This window comes from Salvelinus namaycush, chromosome 20 (genome assembly GCF_016432855.1).
Source record: "Salvelinus namaycush isolate Seneca chromosome 20, SaNama_1.0, whole genome shotgun sequence".
NCBI lineage: Eukaryota > Metazoa > Chordata > Actinopteri > Salmoniformes > Salmonidae > Salvelinus > Salvelinus namaycush.
Window position 1 is genome coordinate 5161896 of NC_052326.1, and position 18727 is coordinate 5180622.

At 41.4% G+C, this 18727-nt stretch overlaps 1 protein-coding gene across 1 annotated transcript in view; it reads right to left on the reverse strand.

Moving 5' to 3' along the window:
* LOC120065561 (receptor-type tyrosine-protein phosphatase T-like) overlaps nucleotides 1-18727 on the reverse strand; it is a 394361-nt gene that overhangs the window by 241025 nt on the left and 134609 nt on the right. The window contains exons 8-9 of the mRNA XM_039016626.1: nucleotides 17572-17868; nucleotides 2538-2647 (exon numbers count right to left, since the gene is read on the reverse strand). Coding sequence (XP_038872554.1) covers nucleotides 2538-2647; nucleotides 17572-17868 — 407 coding nt within the window. The remainder of the gene's footprint in view (nucleotides 1-2537; nucleotides 2648-17571; nucleotides 17869-18727) is intronic.

An 18727-nucleotide genomic window follows, 5' to 3' on the forward strand; every position in this document is an offset into this window, starting at 1 on the left:
TACCTTCAGGCGTTTGGAAATTGGTCCCAAGGATGAACCAGACTTGTGGAGGTCTCCATTTTTTTTCTGAGGTCTTGGCTGATTTCTTTTGATTTTCCCATGATGTCAAGCAAACAGGCAGTTTGAAGGTAGGCATTGAAATACATCCACAGGTACACCTCCAATTGACTCAAATTATGTCAATTAGCCTATCAGAAGCTTCTAAAGCCATTACATAATTTTATGCAATTTTCCAAGCTGTTTAAAGGCACAGTCAACTTAGTGTATGTAAACTTCTGATGCATTGGAATTGTGATACATAAAATTGTCTGTAAACAATTTTTGGAAAAATTACTTGTGTCATGCACAGTAGATGTCCTCACCGACTTGCCAAAACTATAGTTTGTTAACAAGAAATGTGTGGATTGGTTGAAAAATTAGTTTTAATGACTCCAACCTAAGTGTATGTAAACTTCCGACTTCAACTGTACATGCAGACACAGCATCATTCAAATAATGGAGTTTGATATGACTGAAAAGAATGTCTCAGATTCATACCTGAACCGCACCTTTATTTGCCAAGGTAGAGTACATGATCAGTGAATATATGTACAGGCTACAATGTGGGAATCTCATGCGTGGTAATAACTACAGTACATGTGTATATAGGACTTGCATCCTCAGCACAATAAAGTTATTATATTCTACTCTATCCATAGGCTTCATTAATGCCATTCAGACTTGAAGTTGATACAACAACTATGATAGCTGAGGTACATAGATTGTTATGAATATCAGTTAAGAACCTAACGTTTTAGGGTCCATACACTGATCGGCTACATACTGTAGCTAGCTACACATCCATAGGCATACAGTTAATTTTATCCTCCACTACACAGTAAGCAAGTAAATAGTTAGCTAGCTATTTTACTTCAGCTGCATTGCAAGGCAAGCTTACACAATTATACATTAAATTTGCAGTAAATGCTTTAGCTAACTAGATCCACTGTTTCACAAGACGACAGCCTGGTTTACTGGTTTTCTCAGGAGTCCCTAAAACATTAAACAACACGAATTACAATGTCAGACTCATGTCATAACACTAGCTAGCTAGCTGGCTAATGTTAGCTAGTCAGCTAACTTGCTAAATAGCGATTTTCTTCAAATTAACTTTATGACAAAAAATATGCACAAACATTTGTCTCTACATTAACTAACATATTCCTCTCAATTGTAAATGTTTTGCTTGACTCGTTGTGACTATATAACATCTTACATCTGATTCTACCGTAATGTTTTGTCAGCCATCTTTGTCGAAGAACGCCACAAGGCAAGTGTGGCTTGTGTCAAAATTCGGCATTGGAACCACTTGATATGATTGGTCATATAAAAACCTTGGGACCCAAATGCATAATGAGTGCTCTAACTACCCCTTGTGGTGGTCTGGAGCAATGAAGCCGTGACGCTGGGTACCTCTAAGTCCTACGGTGCAAGCTCGCAACTTTTAAAGGAGGAACCACTGTAGAAGGCTTCAGAAGGCTTTGTCTATTTCAGCTCGTCAGTCTGTTGGTAATCCTGTTGAACGTGGCTTTTTTATGTATCGTGTAGTGGAGCTGCAAAAGTGTTGCTCTTAACTTTCTGCACGATCAAGTTTTGAAATCAGTGGAATTAGAGTATGATAGCTAAAGAGATGGAGCAACCGTGGCATGGCATTCCTGACAGGGACACGCATCCATCATACATGATAATCTATACAGGTAAGATAGCTAGTTACATTTTCAGATATTAAACATTTCTATTTTGAGAGAAAGTCGTTTCATTTCAAGCTAAAGTGTACTGTTAGCTAGCTAGCTAATGTTAGCTGGCTGGCTCCCTAGCTGACGTTATTATTCGTATCCCAGAGCCGTTTGCTGTTCTAATTAGAGCCTAATGTTAGCTAGCTGACATTGAACATGGTTGGTTAGCTCCCAGCACTTTGGCATCATTGGCACTTTGTTCATTGTTGTTTAACTAGCTAACATTAGCTGGCTGGCTAGTTAGCTAATGTTACGTGACGTGTGTACAACACCCATTGAATATGGCCAGTGTCAGTAAACGTCTGCAAAAAAGAGTACTGAAATTGTTGCCAACAGAGCTGGTTAGGCTGTTTTCATGTTATCCAGAGGTAAACAAATCATCGGCCAGAGCGTCAGGTGTGCGCCCCGAGAGCGGGGCTAAAGCTTAAGAGGGTGTGAACGATGCTGAATGGGTGTAGACAAAGAAGAGCTCTTCACTAGATACCAAAACATTCAAAGGCCATTTTCTCAAAAGTGAGTTTACAAGTTGATCAACTTTCAAAGCAGAATTACTTTCCCATTGTTCCTTAAATGCAGTGTCTGATATACCATTTTGTAGCTCTGAGTCGCTACTTTTATCCAATGTAAAAAACACATTTTCAAATTTTGCTACATAAGACCGAATCCAGGTGGTGAGTCACAATGTTTGTGTGCTGAGGAAGTGAGAAAATAACTGTTAGCAGCTGCCATGATAACACGGGTGGCTGTGTTGATGTCACTCACCTCGTATAGCGTGATGACACCATTGGTCTCGTTAGGTGCCTTCCACTGCATGAAGATCTTCTCCTCGTATGGTCCGGTCTGGGTGGACTCCATTGGAACAGAGCCGGGAACTGGAGAAATGTAAAGACACACAAAGGAGTGACGGCATGTTCAAGCAAATCATGCAAGCAGGTTTGAGCACTAAAGAACACACACACACACACACACACACACTGATTAGGCAGTACAGTTTCACAACGCCACGGTCTGATTGAGATCAATTGAACCATTCAACAACGTTGTATCTGAGACATTACAGCACAACGGCACACAACGGCACACTCAATCATCATCAAAAGAAAATATCAACACTTTGTTCCTTCTCAATCACATAACTGTACATATTATAAATATATCGACACATATACCGATACAGTGAATGAGTTTATCAGGAAGTGCACAGGAGATGTTGTACCCACTGTGACTATTAAAACCTATCCCATCCAGAAACCGTGGATAGATGGGAGCATTCGTGCCATACTGAAAGCGCGAACCACCGCATTTAACCAGGAGAAGAAGACTGGGAATATGGAAGAATACAAACAGTGTAGTTATTCCCTCTGCAAAGCAATCAAGCAGGCTAAACGTCGGTATAGGGACAAAGTTGAGTCCCAGTTCAACGGCTCAGACAGTCTACAGACAATCACTGAATATAAAAGGAAAACCAGCCACGTCGCAGACACCGACATCTTGCTTCCGGACAGACTGAACACCTTCTTCGCTCGCTTTGAAGATAATACAGTGCCACAAACGCAGCCCGATATCAAGGACTGTGGGCTCTCCTTCTCCGTGGCCGACATGATTAAGACATTATAGCGTGTTTACCCTCACAAGGCTGCCGGCCCAGATGGTATTCCTAGCCGCGTCCTCAGAGCATGCACAGACCAGCTGGCTGGTGTGTTCACAGATATATTCAATCTCTCCCTATCCAAGTCTGTTGTTCCCACATGCTTCAGGATGGCCAGCATTGTCCCTGTACCTGTTCATAAGCATTTCACTGTAAGGTCTACACCTGTTGTATTCAGCACACGTGACAAATAAACTTTGATTTGACCTAGGAAAGCAAAGGTAACTGAACTAAATGACTATCGCCCCATAGCACTCACCTCGGTCATCATGAAGTGCTTTGAGAGACTAGTCAAGGATCATATCACCTCCACCTTACTTGCCACCCTAGACCCACTTCAATTTGCTTACCGCCCCAATAGATCCACAGATTATGCAATCGCCATCACACTGCATACTGCCCTGTCCCATCTGGACAAGAGGCATACCTATGTAAGAATGCTGTTCAATGACTATAGCTCAGCATTCAACACCATAGTACCCTCCAAGCTCATCATTAAGCTCGAGGCCCTGGGTCTGAACCCCGCTCTGTGTAATTGGGTCCTGGACTTCCTGACGGGTCGCCCCCAGGTGGTGAAGGTAGGAAACAACACCTCCTCTTCGCTGATCCTCAACACTGGGGCCCCACAAGGGTGCATGCTCAGCCCCCTCCTGTACTCCCTGTTCACCCATGACTGCGTGGCCATGCACACCTCCAACTCAATCATCAAGTTTGCAGATGACACAACAGTATTAGGCTTGATTACCAACAACGATGAGCCTACAGGGAGGAGGTGAGGGCTCTGGGAGTATGGTGCCAGGGAAATAACCTCTCACTCAACAAAACTAAGGAGATGATTGTGGACTTCAGGAAACAGCAGAGGGAGCACCCCCCTATCCACATCGATGGGACCGCAGCTGAGAAGGTGGAAAGCTTCATGTTCCTCAGCGTACACATCACTGACAAACTGAAATGGTCCACCCACACAGACAGTGTGGTGAAGAAGGTGCAACAGCGCCTCTTCAACCTCAGGAGGCTAAAGAAATTTGGCTTAACAACTAAAACCCTCACAAACTTTTACAGATGCACAATTGAGAGCATCCTGTCAGGCTGTATCACCGCCTGGTACGGCAACTGCACCGCCCACAACCGCAAAGCTCTCCAGAGGGTGGTGCGCTCTGCCCAACGCAATACTTGGGGCAAACTTCCCGCCCCCCTGGAAACCTAGAGCACCCGATTCTATAGGAAGGCCAAAAAGATCATCAAGGACATCAACTATCCGAGCTACTGCCTGTTCACTCCACTATCATCCAGAAGGCGAGGTCAGTACAGGTCCATCAAAGCTGGGACCGAAAAACTGCTAAACAGCCATCATTAGCACATCAGAAGCGGCTGCTTACAGACATAGATTAGGAATCACTGGCCACTTTTAGAAATGGATCACTAGCCACTTTAATAATGTTCCAAATCTAGCATTACTCACCTCATACTGTATGTATGAACTGCACACCACACTATTCTACGGTATCTTGGTCAAATTTAAATTGTGCTTACACATAGGCATCACCTATTTCATATGTACGTATATACTGCATTGTATTCAATACTACACCACTGACTGTTAAACAGCCATCTCCAGCACATCAGAGGCTGCTGCCTATAGACATCGATTAGGAATCACTGGCCACTTTAAGGAAATGAAACACTAGCCACTTTAATAATGTATCCGTATCTTGCAGTAATCATCTCATATGTGTAAACTGTACTCTATACCATGCCACTATCTTAGTTCAATGCTGCTCTGCAATACACAACCGTTCAAAAGTTTGGGGTCACTTGTTTTGGACATTTTTTGTCCATTAAAATAGCATCAAATTGATCAGAAATACAGTGTAGACATTCTTAATGTTGTAAATTACTATTGTAGCTGGAAATGTCAGATTTTTTAAATGGAAAATTTACATAGGCGTACAGAGGCCCATTATCAGCAACCATCATGTTCCAATGGCACGCTGTGTTAGCTAATCCAAGTTTATCATTTTAAAAGGCTAATTGATCATTAGAAAACTCTTCTGCAATTATGTTAGCACAGCTTTAAACGGTTGTGCTCATTAAAGAAGCAATACAACTGTCCTTCTTTAGACTAGTTGAGTATCTGGAGCATCAACATTTGTGTGTTCGATTACAGGCTCAAAATGGCCAGAAACAAATAACTTTCTTCTGAAACTCGTTAATCTATTCTTGTTCTGAGAAATGAAGGCTATTCCGTGCGAGAAATTGCCAAGAAACTGAAGATCTCATACAACGCTGTGTACTACTCTCTTCACAGAACAGCACAAACAGGCTCTAACCAGAATAGAAAGAGGAGTGGCAGGCCCCGGTGCACAACTGAGCAAGAGGGCAAGTACATCAGAGTGTCTAGTTTAAGAAACAGACGACTCACAAGTTCTCAACTGGCAGCTTCATTAAATAGTACCCACAAAACACCAGTCTCAACGTCAACAGTGAAGAGGCGAGTCCGGGATGCTGGCCTTCTAGGCAGAGTTGCAAAGAAAAAGCCATATCTCAGACTGGCCTAATAAAAATAAAATATTAATATGGGCAAAACAACACAGACACTGGACAGAGGAAGATTGGAAAAAAGTGTTATGGACAGACAAATCTAAGTTTCAGGTGTTCGGATCACAAGAAGAACATTCGTGAGATGCAGAAAAAATTAAAAGATGCTGGAGGAGTGCTTGACGCCATCTGTCAAGGATGTTGGAGGCAATGTGATGGTCTGGGGGTGCTTTGGTGGTGGTAAAGTGGGAGATTTGTACAGGGTAAAAGGGATCTTGAAGAAGGAAGGCTATCACTCCATTTTGCAACGCCATACCCTGTGGACAGCGCTTAATTGGAGACAATTTCCTCCTACAACAGGACAATGACCAAAAGCACAGCTCCAAACTATGCAAGAGCTATTTAGGGAAGAAGCAGTCAGCTGGTATTCTGTCTATAATTGGGTGGCCAGCACAGTCACCGGATCTCAACCCTATTGAGCTGTTGTGGGAGCAGCTTGACCGTATGGTACGTAAGAAGTGCCCATCAAGCCAATCCAACTTGTGGGAGGTGTTTCAGGAAGCATGGGGTGAAATCTCTGATTATCTCAACAAAATGACAACTAGAATGCCAAAGGTCTGCAAGGCTGTAATTGCTGCAAACTGAGGATTCTTTGACTAAAGCAAAGTTTGAAGGATACAATTATTATTTACATTAAAAATCATTATTCCTAACCTTGTCAACGTCTTGACTATATTTCCTATTCATTTTGCAACTCATTTCATGTATGTTTTCATGGAAAACAAGGACATTTCTAAGTGACCCCACATTTTTGAACGGTACTAAATATATGTATATATATTCTTAATCCATTCCTTACTTAGATTTACATATATTTTGGGTACATGTTGTGAAACTGTTAGAAATTACTTGTTAGATATTACTGCACTGTCAGAGCTAGAAGCACAAGCATTTTGGTACACCCACAATAACATCTGCTAAACACTTGTATGTGATAAATACATTTGATTTGATATAAACAATGTTACAATTACTTTTCAAGCGTTAACTCATCTAAATGGGGGAAGTGGGAAGACAGCGCTGGTGGCTTAACCCCAGGACTGATGGAGTGAGCAGCTGAAGTCAAGGGAAACCTCCTCAGTGCTCAAGCCTGACTCTTTGATTTGATATTCATTTATGCAGTCTGATGACTGAACGAAAGTCCTGATAATACCTTTGTTAAAAGGCCATTTAGTCCAACTTCACACTACCACTCCTTATTAATTGGCATGGCAGACGAGAAGAATGTGGCTGGTGTAATGTACACCATGGGAAACAGAGAGCTGGTTTCAAGTGCAGGGCGCAGCAGCAGTGTTTATTGTAATGGACCACAGGAGGAGGCAGGTAGCTGGGTCCAGGGGCAGCCAGAAGGTCATACACAGGGAGTCCATAAAGGCAACAGTACATGCAGGGAAAAGGCTAGTAACGTCATCCAGGAGATCATGCAATCGGTAGATAACTCTGAAAGATGTGTGTCACAGAACAAACAATACCTCACAATGATAGGGTGCAAAGAAGTGAACTAAATAGTGTGAGATAATGACATACAGGTGTGTGAACAGGTGATCAGAATTCAGGTAATTGGGATCTGGAGAGTGAGCTGCGTTCAGGGGATCTATGTGTTTGAGAGTGAGTTGGAAGCAGACGTTACAGCTGGTCTTGAACAGTATTGGCATTAGCTCCCTCAACAGGGCAGATTGAGGGATAGAGGGATGGAGTGATAGGGGAATGGGAACTGGACTATTTTTGCACATTGCCAAGCTTTAAGGTAGAAAGAACAGTGAATCTCATTATCTTAAACTCCCTGCTAACAAGAAGCATATTAGATTTGGGAGTTTAGTGGTAAGATTTGAGTCACCTGGTTCATGCTAATTATTTCCATTTACTTTAGATCACACATGTACACTTAGCCAAATGTATTTTACTGTAATGTTTTTTTGGTCTATTGTTGTCGACAATGATCAAGGCATTTATCATTGATCCTAGTCTTAGATCAATATAGGATTATCCATGCAATACAGTGCTTACTAGTTTGTTTTGTAATATTCCATTTACTCATAATTGCCTAGACTGCCATGTTAACCCTTTGTTAATGGATAGTGTAAGGGTCATAAGCATCCACCTCTTTGTTTGGCCAGTAAGGACACTTCACCGGGTTAGACCTTTAGACCTTGGGGGCATGGGGGTTATTAGTGACAGTGGTTGGTTCTGTGTGTGTCCACTTGCTGTCCACTGATCGTGCCATTTATAACCAGATTAGACAGCAGCGACGCCAGGGCTTAGTATTGTGTTGTCAACAATGCATCGAGTGTACTTGGCTGAAAGATATTTGTCATGCCCAGTCAGCATCCCAACCCAACACACAACCAAATAACCGTGGTGATTCCACCAAAGAGACATTTTTACCGTAACACTGATACTGTACAGGTACAATTTCTTGACATGTGGGAAATCTTTGTTAGCTCTAATTCTTCAAAAACAGAAGAGGGAGGATAGCTCTCAATGTATTTTTTCCACATTTGACATATTGTCTTTGAGTGTACCCTGGATGGTTAAATCATCTATTATTAGAAAATCAATTATGTCCTTGAGTAGATTTAAAACAGTCATGATTAAATCATTATTTTACTGGCGATTTATATTACTTTAGAGAGAGAGCTTTTATTTCAGTCTTTTTTTTATAGCTGCTATCTTAAAAAATAATAATCAAACAAATGCTTTTTACAAAGAGGTATTGTTGATTTCTGTTTGTAGACTTGCTGCAATGGACTTAAATAGCATTCCAATTTACACTTGGTAGCTAACACTGGGTTACTGTAAGCAATAGGCAACCAAGGTCAAACGCGTCAAGAAATTCATCTGAACATTTTGATTACACACAATGTAAGCATAAAATGACTTTTTTTTTAACAACAAACATAAAGTGAAAAACAAGCCCTGGAACAAAATAACAAAAATAGTCATCTCCTTTTAATCTTAAAATCCAATTTGCTGTATTTTAGTTAAACTACATCCAATTTAACATGATTGCTTGTCCACTCTAGCAAAATATAGTTTTTTTCAGATCAGGGTATGATTGCACCACAACTTTAATTGGATATTCTACCCTCTAGGTTCTCTGAAATATACAAGATCCATCTACGATTATTTTCTTCCTGTTTTAATGCCTGATAAAAAGGGAAATTAACGCCTTACAAGGCTGACACCAATCGGTGTGCCCTAAGTGCTAACGAGCTATACGTAATAAAGTCCAAACTCAAAACATAAACTGAACAAAAATATAAACATAACATGTAAAGTATTGGTCCAATGTTTCATGAGCTGAAATAAAAGATCCCAGAAATGTTCCATACACACAAAAAGTGTATTTTTCTCAAATGGTGAGCACACACTTGTTTACATCCTTGTTAGTGAGTGTTTCTCATTTGCCAAGATAATCCATCCACCTGACAGGTGTGGCGTGATCATTACACAGGTGCACCTTGTGCTGGGGACAATAAAAGGACTCTCTAAAACGTGCAGTTTTGTCACACAACACAATACCACAGATGTCTTGAAGTTTTGAAGGAGTGTGCCATTGGCATTCTGACCGCAGGAAAGTCCAGTGGTAACAATGATGGATGGAATATGAAAATGTATGTCTATTTTATGAATTAAAGTTAAGAGGATGTTATAATGAAAACATTGTAACTTTAAGAGTTTTCATAATGTGTATGTGATGTTTATATACTTTATGTGTGTAGGACCATGCCTCAGGAATACCTGGCATGATGACTCCTTGCTGTCCCCAGTCCACCTGGCCGTGCTGACCTGTTGCACCCTCGACAACCACTGTGATTACTATTATTTGACCATGCTGGTCATTTATGAACACTTGAACATCTTGGCCATATTCTGTTATAATCTCCACCCGGCACAGCCAGAAGAGGACTGGCCAACCCTCATAGCCTGGTTCCTCTCTAGGTTTCTTCCTAGGTTCTGGCCTTTCTAGGGAGTTTTTCCTAGCCACCGTGCTTCTACACCTGCATTGCTTGCTGTTTGGGGTTTTAGGCTGGGTTTCTGTACAGCACTTTGAGATATCAGCTGATGTAAGAAGGGCTATATAAATACATTTGATTTGATTTTGATTTAGAAAATATCCAGATGAAAGAGAATGTTTTGGTGAAGATAACACTGTGATTTTAGTTGTACATAAGAGATCATAGTAAATACTAATACCTTGCCTTGTAACTAGCTACGCCCCAGGTAACCCAGAGAGTGTGTCATAAAGACGGAAACACCCTTTCTACTCTGGGGTATAAAACATGTGAGTTAAGAATTTACATAGTTGACTAGAGGACCGCGCGCTGCAGCCAAGGTCCACAATTAGTCACGACCCCAAAACGCAACACAAGGTTGAAGACAAAGAAAATCTCTGAACAATCAGGTTCATGGTTGAGCAGCTCTTCTAAGTACTGTATCTAGGAAGGTGAATTTAAACAGGACCCTCCTATCTTTTCAAGTCATCGATTGTCTACACGGCCCTCCTACCCATGCTGGGATCGTCGGCACGGCTGATTAGCCTACTCAGAAGCTCACTCACAGAACGAGTGCAAGGAAACAGACAACTAAGCGAAAGGACATTGTGACATCGTGTGGACTATCAGAGACTTACACCTGAAGACGAAAGAACAAGGCATCAGCCAAACCTTTCCCACTAAGCAGAACTCGGCCCACGAAAAGATACCCAACGGAGACCTTCAACACGTAAATACATGCATTACACTTTTTACCCATAAGAGCGGCAGTTTGGGGCAAGGTGTTAGGGCTGAAACTAAGCATAGTTTACAAATGTATGCAAGTGTTGAATTTCTCTATTGTACTTTCTCTCTCTCTGTAAATCTCCATCGTGTGTAACACGTGTCATATTGTGTTGGTCCGCTAGGGACCTGTTGCCATTGTTTTAAGTTCTAATCAATAACCTAGAATGTTTGTGTATGTGTATCTTCTGTTATCATTTAGCTTGTTAGTAAATAAATTATCAACTCATTTTGTGTGGTACGGAATGATTAGTAAGACACGGGTAGTGCAGATTTACGAATTATGCCACATTCAGAATGAGACTGATGAGGAAATGAATGAAATAGTGACTGCTATGAAATCGATATTCTGATATTATTTGAGTGAATTTGGGAAACGGTAACTCATTAAACAAACTTCCCCATGGTGCTCCAGGCAACTGAGTTAATTAACTTCTCTAGGATAGGGGGAGCATTCGGAATTTTGGATGAAAAGCGTGCCCAAATTAAACTGCCTGCTACTCAGGCCCGGAAGCGAAGATATGCATATTATTAGTATATTTGGATAGAAAACACTCTGAAGTTTCTAAAACTGTTTGAATCATGTCTGTGAGTATAACAGAACTTATTTGGCAGGCGAAACCCCGAGGACAAACCATTCAGAATAATTTTTTTTGGAGGTCACTCTCTTTTCAATGAGTTTTCATTGGGAATCCAGATTTCTAAGCGACTTTCTTGCAGTTCCTATCGCTTCCACTGGATGTCAACAGTCTTTAGAAACTGGTTGAGGTTTTTCCTTTGAGAAATGAAGAAGTAGCACTGTTCAGAACGAGGCTAGAGGGAAGTGTAATCTTTGTTAGAGGTGCGTTACACAGAGGCTCACTACACATTGTTTTCCTCCGGTATTGAACACAGTATATCCCGTCTTAAATTTTATTGATTATTTACGTTAAAAAATACCTAAAGTTGTATTGGGAAGTAGTTTGAAATGTTTGGACAAAGCTTACAGGTAGCTTACATATTAATTTAATCAAGTATAAACATAGTTAATTATTCGATAAATAGCAGGTCATCACATTAACAATAACAACGTCACGACAGTGATGTGGATACCAAGGAGCTTGAAACTTTCAACCTGCTCCACTACAGCCCCGTCGATGTGAATGGGGCTGTGTTCGGCCCTATTTATCTGTAGTCCATGATCATCTCCTTTGTCTTGCTCACGTTGAGGGAGAGGTTGTTGTCCTGGAACCACACTGCCATGTCTCTGACCTCCCCCCTATAGGCTATCTTATCATTGTCGGTGATCAGGTCTACCACCGTTGTGTCATTAGCAAACTTAATGGTGTTGCAGTCATGCTTGGCCACGCAGTTGTGGGTGAATAGGGAGCACACACCCCTTCATGGCTACCGACATGAGTGCTATGGGGCGGTAGTCAATTAGGGAGGTAGTCATTCTTTGGGCACAGAGACTATGGTGGTCTGCTTGAAACATGTAGGTATTACAGACTCAGTCAGGGAGAGGTTGAAAATGTCAGTGAAGACACTTGACAGTTGGTCCAAGCATGATCTGAGTACACGTCCTGGTAATCCATCTGGCCCTGCGGCCTTGTGAATGTTGACCTGTTTAACTTCTTATGGCTGAAGGGGCAGTATTGAGTAGCTTGGATGAAAGGTGCCCATTGTAAACGGCCAGCTCCTCAGTCTCAGTTGCTAATATATGCATATTATTATTAGTATTGGATAGAAAACACTCTAAAGATCTAAAACTGTTTGAATTAAGTCTGTGAGATTAACAGAACTCATATGGCAGGCAAAAACCTGAAGTTCCACTTCCTGTTTGAATTTTTTCTGGGGGTGCCATATTTTCAACCAAGCTCTTATTCAAAATACAGAGAGATATGGATGGGTTTTCACTTCCTACGGCTTCCGCTAGATGTCAGCAGTCAATAGAACTAAGTCTGATGACTCTAATGTGAAGGGGGGGTCGAAGGAGACAGAATTTAGTATGAGGTGCCATGAGGTGACCATGCATTCAACACGCGCGTTCACGTGAGAGGCAGCTCTGTTCCATCTCTCAATTGAAGTCGATTTAATTCTCCGGTTGGAACGTTATTCAAGATGTATGTTAACAACATTCTAAAGATTGATTCAGTACATCGTTTGCCATGTTTCTACTGACTGTAATGGAACGTTTGGACATTTCGTCACGTTATAGTGGTCACGCTTTGAGACTTGTTAGGGTATTTGGTAAACAATTCGAAAGTAGATAATTTGTCATAAATAACGGACATGAACGAACAAATCAAGCATTTATTGTGGACCTGGGATTCCTCGGACTGCATTCTGATGAATTCATCAAAGGTAAGGAAACATTTATCATGTATTTTCTGGTGAGTCCAACATGGTGGCTAATTTGGCTAATCATCTGAGCTCCGTCTCAGATTATTGCATGGTTTATATTTCCGTAAAAAAAAATTTGAAATCTGACACAGCGGTTGCATTAAGGAGAGGTATATCTATAATTCTATGTGTAGTACTTGTATTATCATTTATATTTATGTTGAGTATTTCTGTTGAAACGATGTGGCTATGCAAAGTCACTTGATGTTTTTGCAACTAGTGAATCTAACGCCTCAATGTAAACTCAGATTTTTTTATATAAATATGAACTTAATCAAACAAAACATGACATGCATGTATTGTGTAACATGAAGTCCTATGAGTGTCATCTGATGAAAATAATCGAAGGTTAGTGATTAATTTAATCTCTATTCTGATTTTTGTGAAGCTATCTTTAGCTGGAAAAAATGGCTGTGGTTATTGTGGTTTTGTGGTGACCTAACATAATCGTTTGTAGTGCTTTCGCTGAAAAGCCTATTTGAAATCGGACACTTTGGTGGGATTAACAACAAGATTACCTTTAAAATGATATAAGACACATGAATGTCTGAGGAATTTTAATTGTGAGATTTCAGTTTTTTTAATTTGGCGCCCTGCACTTCGACTGGCTGTTGTCATATCGATCCCGTTAACGGGACTGCAGCCATAAGAAGTTTTAAAGGTCTTGCTCACATCGGTTACGGAGAGCGTGACCACACAGTGGTCCGGAATAGCTGGTGCTCTCATGCATGTTTCAATGTTGCTTGCCTCAAAGCGAGCATAAAATGCCTTTAGATCGTCTGGTAAGCTCGTGTTACTGGGCAGCTCACGGCTGGGTTTCCCTTTGTAGTCCGTAATAGTTTGCAAGCTCTGCCACATCCAACAAGAGTCAGAGCCGGTGTAGTACGATTCAATCTTAATCCTGTATTGACGCTTTGCCTGTTTGTTTGATAGTTCATCTGAGGGCATAGCGGGATTTCTTATAAGCGTCCGGATTAGTGTCCTGCTCCTTGAAAGTGGCAGCTGTAGCTCGGTGCGGATGTTACCTGTAATCCATGGCTTCTGGTTGGGATATGTACATTAATGCCATTGGCTGAATCCCGGAACATACTTCAGTCTGTGCTAGCAAAACAGTCCTGTAGGGTAGCATCCGCCTCATCTGACCACTTCTGTATTGAGCGAGTCACTGTAACTTTCTGCTTTAGTTGTTGCTTGTAAGCAGGAATCAGTACAATAGAATTACGGTAAGATTTGCCAAATGGAGGGCGAGGGAGATCTTGTACACATCTCTGTGTGTGGAGTAAAGGTGGTCTAGAGTTTTATTCCCATCTGACATGCTGGTAGAAATGAGGTAAAACGGATTTAAGTTTGCCTGCATTAAAGTCTCCGGGCACTTCTGGATGAACATTTTCTTGTTTGCTTATGGCCTTATACAGCTTGTTGAGTGCGGTCTCAGAGCCAGCATTCGTTTGTGGTGGCAATACCTCAAGACTACCTTAATATCAGACATTGCGCAAAAGCTTTTATTGACAAATATACACAGACTCCCAACCCTCGTCTTACCGGACGTTGCTGTCTTGTCATGCCGTTGCACGGAAAACCCAGCCAACTGTTTATTATCCGTGTCGTCGTTCAGCCATGACTCGTGAAACGTAAGATTTTACAGTTTTTAATGTCCCGTTGGTAGAATAGTCTCGAACGGAGCTCAATCAGTTTATTCTCCAGTGATTTGCACGTTGGCCAATAGAACGGATGGCAGAGGCGGGTTACACACTCGCCGACAAATTCTCACAAGGCACCCTGATCTGCGCCCCCTGTATTTCCTTATTTTCTTCATGCGAATGATGGGGATTTGGGCCTTGTCTGGGAGCAACATTATATCCTTTGCGTCAGACTCATTAAAGAAAAAATCTTCGTCCAGTTCAAGGTGAGTAATCGCTGGTCTGATATCCAGAAGCTCTTTTCGGTCATAAGAGATGGTAGCATCAACATTATGTACAAAATAAGTTACAAACAATGCGAAAAAACACACAAAATAGTACAATTGGTTAGGAGCCCATAGAACTGCAGCCATCCCCTCCGGCTCCATTCTCATCTACAGGTGTGGCTGAAATAGCAGAATCCACAAATTTGAAGGCGTGTCCACATACTTTTGGGCATGTAGTGTACTTCATTTTCATCAGCGACAGGAAAGAGGAACCTTTTAAAAGGCCCAGTACAGTCGAACGGGATTTTCCTGTGTTTTATATAATGAACAAAAATATAAACGCAACATGCAACAATTTAAAAGATATTTCTATTTCAATAGAAATAAATGTATTAGGCCTTAATCTATGGATGTCACATGACTGGGCAAGGGTGCGGGCAAGGATGCAGCCATGGGTGGGCCTCCCCGCCCGCCCAGCCAATCAGAATTAGTTTTCCCCACAAAAAAAGGCTTTAATACACACAGAAATACACCTCAGCACCCCCTCAGATGAAGATCCAAATGTGGAGGTCCTGGGCTGGCATGGTTACATATGGTCTGCGGTTGTGAGGCCAGTTGTACATAGTGTCAAATTCTCTAAAACTCCGTTGGAGGCGGCTTATGGTAGAGCAATGAACGTTAAATTCTCTGCCAATAGCTCTGGTGGACATTCCTGCTGTCAGCATGCCAATTGCACGCTCCCTCAAATTGAGACATCTGTGGCATTGTGTTGTGTGACAAAACGGCACATTTTAGAGTGGACTTTTATTGTCCCCAGCACAAGGTGCACCTGTGTAATGATAATGCTTTTTAATCAGCTTCTTGATATGCCACACCTGTCAGGTGGATGGATTCTATTTTTTATTTTTTTATTATAACAAATTTTGTAAACAAATATGTGCTCTAAATTTGAGAGCCTAAGCTTTTTGTGCGTATGGACAATTTCTGGGATATTTTATTTCAGCTCTTGAAACATAGGACCAACACTTTACCTGTTCTATTTGTATTTTTGTTCAGTACATATATTTCCACATTATGAGGTTGGAATAATACTGTGACGTTGTGGAAATGAGAATAATGCCCTTTTAGTGTAAGAGCTGTTTGAAAAGAACACCTGAAATATCAGCCTGTTTTGGTGGGATGGAGTTTTGGAATGCACGGTGACATCAGCAGGCAGTAACTATGTTGATAGACCAACAAGAAACAGTTCCGAACCATCTCATCCAGTAACAGCTAGTTTTCCCCTCCCCACTCAGACCACTCCCAGACAGTCCAAGCAAAATACTTGCTTGAGATATTGCTTTTTGCTAAGAAGCTATTTTTGTACATTTTTGAACATTTTGATTGGAAATAATTACAGTAAGGTACTTAATTGTTACCCAGAAATTATTTGATATTGAGATAAAAAACGGCTGCATTAGGCCTTTTAAAATTGAAATCATATTTGTGAGACGGTGCATAGCTCTACAAAACTAAAGTCATTTTCATAGAAGTGCAATTAGCACCGCTGAGAACAAAAATTACAACCCAGAGATTAAATAGTATTAGGTAAAAACAATGAACACAGTGTTGCTACTCTCAACTAGTTTGGGACCTCGTGGGAGGTTGGGGCTGTTTTGATTAAAAAACATAATGCACCCTCAGTTATTAATGAAAATATACCAAACTTTATGCAATGAGGATATCATAGTGCATCGATAATGGCAAGGTCTGCTGATTTGTAGTTTATACATTACATCCAGTCATACACATACAATGTATTCATTTGTGCTCATTAATTCATGCTGTGGTCATATTGGATTTTTAATAGTTGGATAACAGGGCTATAATCAGCGCTCATTATACAGTTATTACAAGTGTAACCAATCATAATTGTGGTATTAATTAGTGGAACAATTAAGGTCTTACTATGTTTCCATTAGCTTGCAGTTCTACCAGGCTAGTGCCTTTACTGCAAAGCATTGTCTGTTTGAATACATGTAAATGTATGGAACAACATCAATATGGCAGCTATTTTAAGACATCTCATGATCTAGCCTAGTTTTTTTTTTAAACATTTATTTTGACATTTTGGCCTTGCTCAGAACAGGATGACAGTTCACTGGAATGAAAAGTGTCATATTTTTGGCATGTGCAGGGATGGAATTTGGGCGCTGGCTAGCCAGGCTAGTAGACCTCAATTTATACTACTAGCCCAGGTAACATTTGGGTCAAATCATCTGTGACATATGATACAATTTCAGTGGCCTGGAGGGCTAGTTTGCCACATTTTCAACTAGCTTGGTCAAAAAAAGTACTAGCCTTGGGCTAGCAGACTAGTGTAATTTCCATCCCTATGTGTACAGGCAGCATGTCTACAGTACATGCATGTATTTGAACTAGGAACAGGACAAGACAGTGGAACCAAGACAATACCACTCTAAAGACAGAAACACTGACACTCACCATCCTCTTCCGTCTGCTTAACGATCTCCTCACTCTCCTTGCTGCCCTCGGGGTTGGCAAGGACCAGGCGTAGGCGAACGGTGACAAAGGGCCTCAGGCCCCGCAGGGTGTAGTGGGACGACGTCTGGATCAGTTCCTCGGCCGCAAACTCCTGCTGGTTGAACACGTACTGGTACTGCACGGTCAGGTTGTAGCTGTGGCAGCGCGTCACGGCATAGCCAAACGTCTCCCACTGCAGGGTGAGCTGGCGGGCCCGGATGTCCACCACATTGACATTCTGAGGCCCGTTGACTGGGTCTGAAGGGAGAAGGAGAAACAGAGGAACAGGGTTTAGAGTTTGTGAATCCAACCATTGGCAAACGAAGAGGAACTGCCTTAGTAATGGTATTAGTATGTGTCTTAGTATTCTTAGGATCCTGTAACTGATTGAACAGGAAGTTCAAGACTTGACACATGGATTTCACATGGTGAGCCGATGTTGGGCAGCATTGAGTCACATGAAGAAAGAAACTTGAACTGCTATTGATGTATTATAGAGTTAGTTGTTTAGTAGCGATGATCAGAAACAGACACAATATATCATAACACTTTGTTCAAGTTGTCTGCCTTCCGTAAATCTCCACTAACCACTAACCTCCCCCCCCCCATAGATGCTCGTTGGACTATCACAGCAGAATCATCCATATGTTGCGAGTATCATGGTTAAGTCGATACTGTACATCATGCCTGAAAGCATGACAAAGCTCTTTAGCCTCAAGGTCAGTCTAATTCCCCTAGATTGGCTAATAACAATGGCTAAATCACATAAGATGGTGGGAGACGAGTCTGCCTTTCCATTTGGGTTCTGTTTCGGCGCGTCTGGGTGGGAGTTGAAATTTAAAGGCTTTGTCTAATTTTACAAGATGAAAGCTGGTCGTTTAATCTGGACAGGCCAAAGCTAAGTGCACAAACAAATGGCATTTGGCTGCTGAGCACTTGAACCTTTTGAAGTGGTTGTTTAAAAACCATTCAAATCGATGTCAGCGCCCCTGCGGAAATCAAATCAGCATAGTAAATAAATAAACATCTGTCAGTTTAAGCTAGAGATATGTGTTTTCGCAAATGCTTCCTTGCTTCCTTATGTCATTCAGATATAGGACAGACACTTCAGAACAAA